Below are 9288 nucleotides of genomic sequence, written 5' to 3' on the forward strand. Positions count from 1 at the left end.
TAGTGATGAGGGTGTGTTGTTAGGGATGAGGGTGTGTTGTTAGGGATGAGGGTGTGTTGTTAGGGATGAGGGTGTGTTGATATTGAGCTTAGTTCAACTGTCTTACCACATCAGGACCCCAAAGCTATAGCCTCAAAACTATAGCCTCAAAACTATAGCCTCAAAACTATAGCCTCAAAACTATAGCCTCAAAACTATAGCCTCAAAACTATAGCCTCAAAACTATAGCCTCAAAACTATAATGTTGATATCATGGATGGTCAGTCCTTGCATCCATAGCTCTATCTTTGAATTTGAGAGTGTTTACATTTCTCAAGCCCCATCCCCCCGCTTTTCTGAAACAGTGGCGCAGTATGCTTTGTTATTCTTTCAACTGCTGATTGCTGCTTTAACTGTCAAAACCCACGTTTCAAGAAACACCAAGGAACCAATACGTTACTAGAAACTACTTTTATTTATTATGAAGATGAAACTGAAGACTTAGTTGGAGGCGATGGTCTGGTCGATGTAGGAGCGGAGCTCGGTGACGCGGCGTACACTCCGGGCATGGTGGGGGGTGCAGGTACCACTGCCCCAGGACACAATACCGACCAGGGTCCAGGCACCAGCCTTCTCACAGACCAGGGGGCCACCAGAGTCACCCTGAAACACAGAAAGGAGCATAGAAAGAGTTAGAGTCTGTCAAATGTCAGTCTCTCTCTGGTGATCACTTTTTATGTTCAGAGTTTGTGGTAAGTCTGTCAAATGTCAGTCTCTCTCTAGTGGTAACTTTTTATGTTCAGAGTTTGTGGTAAGAGTCTGTCAAATTACAGTCTCTCTCTAGTGATCACTTTTTATGTTCAGAGTTTGTGCTCAGCTGTTTCCAAAAAGTGAAGAACTAAGGAAACACCGAGCTATTATCGATGCAACGACGTTTTAAGCCAGTGTAAAAGCCTGTAACAGTGCGTCAGTGTGACCACCATTAGTCAGACGGTGGTAGGTTCAGTGTCATGGCCTGTAACAGTGCGTCAGTGTGACCACCATTAGTCAGACGGTGGTGGGTTCAGTGTCATGGCCTGTAACAGTGCGTCAGTGTGACCACCATTAGTCAGACGGTGGTGGGTTCAGTGTCATGGCCTGTAACAGTGCGTCAGTGTGACCACCATTAGTCAGACGGTGGTGGGTTCAGTGTCATGGCCTGTAACAGTGCGTCAGTATGCCATATATATGGTTTGTGTAGGCTTGCAAAAATCTGGGAATCTTCCAGCTAGGAATTCTGGAAACCCTAGGAATGTTTAGGAAGTTTGCCTGAATTTTGCAACCCTATGGTTTGTGTTACTCACCATGCAGGAAGAGGCGCCATCGGCTCCAGCGCAGATCATGAGGTCGGTGATCTTGGAGCCCCAGAACTTCTGGCACTGAGCCTTGGTCAGCAGGGGAAGAGCAGCCTGCTGCAGCAGGGCGGGGGTGTCGGGAGCTGGAACCAGAGGACACCAAAGGGTCAGGTAACACTACAGAACCGGCCAGCCAATCACCATCTTTCTCACATAGTTAAAAGACTACTAAGCAATGCAAGACTGAAAGCCAACTGAAACATCATTTTTGAAATAGATTGAGCCAACTGAAATTGAATATTTCAAATTGACTGAGCCAATTGAAACAGAATCTTTCAACTAGACCGACCAGTACTGCTAGTCAAGAAAAACGACCCAAGGTTTATCTGACTTTACAATGAGACCTCTGGTGATTGGAAAGATCTTGATGGGAAAAGCTGTAGCGATTGGTTACCGTTGTAGCGGGTCAGACCCCAGCCGGAGGTCACACACGTCATGCCACCGGCGAAGTCATCGTTGGTCTCAGCGACGCACACGGGGGACACACGGGTTCCCAGGACGGCGGGGGTGGCCAGCTTGATCAGGGTGATGTCGTTGTTGATCGTGAAGCCGTTGTACTTGGGGTGCTTGAACACCTAGTAAGGGGCACAAGGCGACAAACATTTGAGATTTTAAGATTCAATGTTTTAATTCACCGAAAACAGATCATGAACTGATCATTTGAGCTGATGTGACTTCCAGGTGGAACTTTCACTGATCTTTTATCTTTACTTAAAATAATAAAAGTATAGATGTTAAAAGTTGTAGGAATAGTTGTTTGTGGAAGTTTACCTGGCCAACGTTGATGGTCTGGATGTCCTCAGCGTTGGACGAGCGATCGTGCTCTCCCAGGATCACACGGTGAGAGGTCCTGAAATAGTTTCACAAAATAAACATAATTTAGCTACGTTAACCATATGCTAGCCACCTTTCAGCTAAGTAGCATTAGCACTAGCATTATCCAGCTTTTAGCTAGTATTATTTTTAGCTAGTTAGCATTAGCTAGCTTTTAGCCAGTTAGCATGTTGCTACACTTATGAAGGTAATGGCTCGGCAGCCAGCACCCACTTCACGCTGCAGTGGGCGGCTGTCACAACCCAGTTCTCGTTGATCAGAGAGCCGCCGCAGAAGTGGAATCCAGTGTAGTCCTGGAGGGACACCTGCCAGGGCCAGGAGCCGGGCACAGCCTCCTCACCGTTGACGATGCGGGCGTAACCAGACACCACAGGCTGGATTGCTGGGGAGCCACAGCCTGGTGACAGAGACAGAGATTAGGGGGTCTGGTTTGGCTGCTCTAATAGAGATTCTAACAGTTGGCAGTTTCCTCTATACAGAATATTAACACAATGTTGCCCTAGTGTAGTACCACTTGAAATGATATTGAGTAGAGCAGTCACTCATGTCAAATATTTATTTTACCCGATAAATAAATCAAATCAAGCTTTATTTCTACAGTAGATGTTCAGACATGGAATGCAACACAATGTGCTTCACAGGGAAAAAAACTGTGAATAAAACTAAAGAATAAACACTGAACAACTAAAAAAAGCACCCTGAGGTATCCTATCCTGCAACTCATGTAAAGGAAGACATTGGCAGACACGTGGACATTTTCTCACCGTAGGCTGCGCCGGCGAAGGCAAGGCAGGAGAGGATCAGTAGACAGTTCATGTCTTCAGCGTGACGGAGTAAAGGGGCACAGCGGGTCTTTTATACAGGAACCACGGGTCTGAATCTGCATACTCCTCCTCCTCCCTGTGTGTGTCTCACCTGTCCCTCTGCAGATAACAGGGGAAATTTTCTCACACCGTTATGCAACATTTGGGGTTACGGAAAAAAAAGGTCGTTCGTTGGAAATATTTCTTGAAATTGACCAAAGGAGAAAATTGTGGAGACAATGTTGGCTTGTGGCAAATATTACCCAAAGGATAGTCTCGCTCTCTCAGAACACAGGAGAAAAGGGAACAGTGACTGACATGATGAATCTTACCATGACATGGGCTAGTGAAAAGACTGGCATGATGAATCTTACCATGACATGGGCCAGTGAAAAGACTGACATGATGAATCTTACCATGACATGGGCTAGTGAAAAGACTGACATGATGAATCTTACCATGACATGGGCCAGTGAAAAGACTGACATGATGAATCTTACCATGACATGGGCTAGTGAAAAGACTGACATGATGAATCTTACCATGACATGGGCTAGTGAAAAGACTGACATGATTAATCTTACCATGACATGGGCTAGTGAAAAGACTGACATGATTCATCTTACCATGACATGGGCTAGTGAAAAGAGACATGATGAATCTTACCATGACATGGGCCAGTGAAAAGAGACATGATGAATCTTACCATGACATGGGCCAGTGGAAAGAGACATGATTAATCTTACCATGACATGGGCTAGTGAAAAGAGACATGATGAATCTTACCATGACATGGGCTAGTGAAAAGACTGACATGATTCATCTTACCATGACATGGGCTAGTGAAAAGAGACATGATGAATCTTACCATGACATGGGCCAGTGAAAAGACTGACATGATGAATCTTACCATGACATGGGCTAGTGAAAAGACTGACATGATGAATCTTACCATGACATGGGCTAGTGAAAAGACTGACATGATGAATCTTACCATGACATGGGCTAGTGAAAAGACTGACATGATGAATCTTACCATGACATGGGCCAGTGAAAAGACTGACATGATGAATCTTACCATGACATGGGCTAGTGAAAAGACTGACATGATGAATCTTACCATGACATGGGCTAGTGAAAAGACTGACATGATGAATCTTACCATGACATGGGCTAGTGAAAAGACTGACATGATGAATCTTACCATGACATGGGCTAGTGAAAAAGACTGACATGATGAATCTTACCATGACATGGGCTAGTGAAAAGACTGACATGATGAATCTTACCATGACATGGGCTAGTGAAAAGAGACATGATGAATCTTACCATGACATGGGCTAGGGAAAAGACTGACATGATTTATTTGAAATATATTGCAAGGTAATTTTATTTTAGAGAGCCAAATAATCATGTTTTGTGGTAAAACGCTATATATCCCCATCTCTCCCCACTGTCCCCATCTCTCCCCACTGTCCCCTATATATCCCCATCTCTCCCCACTGTCCCCATCCCTCCCCACTGTCCCCTATATATCCCCATCCCTCCCCACTGTCCCCAGCCCTCCCCACTGTCCCCTATATATCCCCATCCCTCCCCACTGTCCCCTATATATCCCCATCCCTCCCCACTGTCCCCTATATATCCCCAGCCCTCCCCACTGTCCCCAGCCCTCCCCACTGTCCCCATCTCTCCCCACTGTCCCCCTATATATCCCCAGCCCTCCCCACTGTCCCCAGCCCTCCCCACTGTCCCCATCTCTCCCCACTGTCCCCTATATATCCCCAGCCCTCCCTACTGTCCCCAGCCCTCCCCACTGTCCCCAGCCCTCCCCACTGTCCCCTATATATCCCCAGTGTCCCTATCTCTCCCCCACTGTCCCTATCCCTCCCCACTGTCCCCTATACATCCCCACTGTCCCCTATATATCCCCACTGTCCCCATATATCCCCACTGTCCCCTATATATCCCCACTGTCCCCTATATATCCCCACTGTCCCCATCCCTCCCCCACTGTCCCCTATATCCCCACTGTCCCCTATATATCCCCTGTCCCCTATATATCCCCACTGTCCCCTATATATCTCCCATGTCCCCTATATATCCCCACTGTCCCCTATATATCCCCACTGTTCCCTATATATCCCCATTGTCCCCTATATATCCCCACTGTCCCCTATATATCCCCACCGTCCCCTATATATCCCCACTGTCCCCTATATATCCCCACTGTCCCCTATATATCCCCACTGTCCCCGGATACTCCTGAGTGGCGCAGTGGTCTAAGGCAGTGCTAACTGTGTCACTAGAGATCCTGGTTCGAATCCAGGCTCTGTCGCAGCCGGCCGCGACCGGGAGACTCATGGGCGGCGCACAATTGGCCCAGCGTCGTCTAGGGTAGGGGAGGGAATGGCTGGCAGGGATGTAGCTCAGTTGATAGAGCATGGCGTTTGCAACGCCAGGGTTGTGGGTTCGATTCCCACGGGGGGCCAGTATAAAAAATATATGTAATCACTAACTGTAAGTTGCTCTGGATAAGAGCGTCTGCTAAATGACTAAAATGTAAATGTATATATCCCCACTGTCCCCTGTATATCCCCACTGTCCCCTATATATCCCCCATCCCCTATATATCCCTGTCTCCTATACATCCCCACTGTACCCTATATATCCCCACTGTCTCCTATATATCCCCCGTCCCCTATATATCCCCACTCTCCCCTATATATCCCCCGTCCCCTATATATCCCCACTGTCCCCTATATATCCCCACTGTCCCCCAATATCCCCACTGTCCCCTATATATCCCCACTGTCCCCTATATATCCCCACTGTCCCCTATATATCCCTGTCCCCTATATATCCCCACTGTCCCCTATATATCCCCACTATCCCCAGCCCTCCCCAATGTCCCCTATATATCCCCCGTCCCCTATATATCCCCACTGTCCCCTATATATCCCCACTGTCCCCTATATATCCCCACTGTCTCCTATATATCCCCACTGTCTCCTATATATCCCCACTGTCCCCAGCCGTCCCCTATATATCCCCGTCTCCTATATATCCCCACTGTCCCCAGCCCTCCCCACTGTCCCCTATATATCCCCCCTAAACAACAGAAATAGAAAAAGGATCCTGATTGGGTTTTAAACATATACATGTAGGAAAGTATCAATACATAAATAAATCAATATTAAAACAATTTTATGGGGGTTTTATAGTTGAAAGACATTGAAAGTCTGTCATAATTAATTTGCCGGTCAAGGAAGGATTGATTCTTATTGTAGGAGGGACACAGCCCTCTGACACAGCCTTCTGACACAGCCCTCTGACACAGCCCTCTGACACAGCCCTCTGACAGCCCTCTGACACAGCCCTCTAACACAGCCCTCTGACACAGCCCTCTGACACTATGACACAGCCCTCTGACACTATGACACAGCCCTCTGACACTATGACACAGCCCTCTGACATTATGACACAGCCCTCTGACACTATGACACAGCCCTCTGACACAGCCCTATGACACAGCCCTCTAACACAGCCCTCTGACACAGCCCTATGACACAGCCCTATGACACAGCCCTATGACACAGCCCTATGACACAGCCTTCTGACACAGCCCTATGACACAGCCTTCTGACACAGCCCTCTGACATTATGACACAGCCCTCTGACACTATGACACAGCCCTCTGACACAGCCCTCTGACACAGCCCTATGACACAGCCTTCTGACACAGCCCTATGACACAGCCTTCTGACACAGCCTTCTGACACAGCCTTCTGACACAGCCCTCTGACACTATGACACAGCCCTATGACACAGCCTTCTGACACAGCCTTCTGACACAGCCCTATGACACAGCCTTCTGACACAGCCCTCTGACACAGCCTTCTGACACAGCCCTATGACACAGCCTTCTGACACAGCCTTCTGACACAGCCCTATGACACAGCCTTCTGACACAGCCTTCTGACACAGCCCTCTGACACTATGACACAGCCCTATGACACAGCCTTCTGACACAGCCTTCTGACACAGCCCTATGACACAGCCTTCTGACACAGCCCTCTGACACAGCCTTCTGACACAGCCCTCTGACACTATGACACAGCCCTATGACACAGCCTTCTGACACAGCCCTATGACACAGCCTTCTGACACAGCCTTCTGACACAGCCCTATGACACAGCCCTCTGACACAGCCCTCTGACACAGCCCTCTGACACAGCCCTCTAACACAGCCCTCTGACACAGCCCTCTGACACTATGACACAGCCCTCTGACACTATGACACAGCCCTCTGACATTATGACACAGCCCTCTGACACTATGACACAGCCCTCTGACATTATGACACAGCACTCTGACACTATGACACAGCCCTCTGACACAGCCCTCTAACACAGCCCTCTGACACAGCCCTCTGACACAGCCCTCTGACACTATGACACAGCCCTATGACACAGCCCTATGACACAGCCTTCTGACACAGCCCTATGACACAGCCTTCTGACACAGCCTTCTGACACAGCCCTATGACACAGCCCTCTGACACAGCCCTCTGACACAGCCCTCTGACACTATGACACAGCCCTATGACACAGCCCTATGACACAGCCTTCTGACACAGCCCTATGACACAGCCCTATGACACAGCCTTCTGACACAGCCCTATGACACAGCCCTCTGACACAGCCCTCTGACACAGCCCTCTGACACAGCCCTCTAACACAGCCCTCTGACACAGCCCTCTGACACTATGACACAGCCCTCTGACACTATGACACAGCCCTCTGACATTATGACACAGCCCTCTGACACTATGACACAGCCCTCTGACATTATGACACAGCACTCTGACACAGCCCTATGACACAGCCTTCTGACACAGCCCTCTGACACAGCCTTCTGACACAGCCCTCTGACACTATGACACAGCCCTATGACACAGCCCTATGACACAGCCTTCTGACACAGCCCTATGACACAGCCTTCTGACACAGCCTTCTGACACAGCCCTATGACACAGCCCTCTGACACAGCCCTCTGACACAGCCCTCTGACACAGCCCTCTAACATAGCCCTCTGACACAGCCCTCTGACACTATGACACAGCCCTCTGACACTATGACACAGCCCTCTGACATTATGACACAGCCCTCTGACACTATGACACAGCCCTCTGACATTATGACACAGCACTCTGACACTATGACACAGCCCTCTGACACAGCCCTCTAACACAGCCCTCTGACACAGCCTTCTGACACTATGACACAGCCCTCTGACACTATGACACAGCCCTCTGACATTATGACACAGCCCTCTGACACTATGACACAGCCCTCTGACATTATGACACAGCACTCTGACACTATGACACAGCCCTCTGACACAGCCCTCTAACACAGCCCTCTGACACAGCCTTCTGACACAGCCCTCTGACACAGCCCTCTGACACAGCCCTCTGACAGCCCTCTGACACAGCCCTCTGACACAGCCCTCTAACACAGCCCTCTGACACAGCCCTCTGACACTATGACACAGCCCTCTGACACTATGACACAGCCCTCTGACATTATGACACAGCCCTCTGACACTATGACACAGCCCTCTGACACAGCCCTATGACACAGCCCTCTAACACAGCCCTCTGACACAGCCCTATGACACAGCCCTATGACACAGCCCTATGACACAGCCCTATGACACAGCCTTCTGACACAGCCCTATGACACAGCCTTCTGACACAGCCCTCTGACATTATGACACAGCCCTCTGACACTATGACACAGCCCTCTGACACAGCCCTCTGACACAGCCCTATGACACAGCCTTCTGACACAGCCCTATGACACAGCCTTCTGACACAGCCTTCTGACACAGCCTTCTGACACAGCCCTCTGACACTATGACACAGCCCTATGACACAGCCTTCTGACACAGCCTTCTGACACAGCCCTATGACACAGCCTTCTGACACAGCCCTCTGACACAGCCTTCTGACACAGCCCTATGACACAGCCTTCTGACACAGCCTTCTGACACAGCCCTATGACACAGCCTTCTGACACAGCCTTCTGACACAGCCCTCTGACACTATGACACAGCCCTATGACACAGCCTTCTGACAAAGCCTTCTGACACAGCCCTATGACACAGCCTTCTGACACAGCCCTCTGACACAGCCTTCTGACACAGCCCTCTGACACTATGACACAGCCCTATGACACAGCCCTATGACACAGCCTTCTGACACAGCCCTATGA

General features: G+C 49.3%; 1 protein-coding gene across 1 annotated transcript; it reads right to left on the bottom strand.

Annotated features, from left to right (window-relative positions):
• Positions 1 to 435: 435 nt before the first annotated feature.
• On the bottom strand, positions 436 to 3031 carry LOC123487278 (chymotrypsin A-like). The gene is made up of 6 exons (XM_045218460.1): positions 2972 to 3031; positions 2421 to 2604; positions 2145 to 2223; positions 1768 to 1948; positions 1323 to 1456; positions 436 to 642 (listed from the first exon to the last, which is right to left on the bottom strand). The coding sequence occupies exons 1-6, from the start codon at positions 3021 to 3023 to the stop codon at positions 481 to 483; spliced, it is 792 nt and encodes a 263-aa protein (XP_045074395.1). The 5' UTR covers positions 3024 to 3031; the 3' UTR covers positions 436 to 480.
• Positions 3032 to 9288: the final 6257 nt, after the last annotated feature.

The sequence above is a fragment of the Coregonus clupeaformis genome, unplaced genomic scaffold (assembly GCF_020615455.1).
Source record: "Coregonus clupeaformis isolate EN_2021a unplaced genomic scaffold, ASM2061545v1 scaf1595, whole genome shotgun sequence".
NCBI lineage: Eukaryota > Metazoa > Chordata > Actinopteri > Salmoniformes > Salmonidae > Coregonus > Coregonus clupeaformis.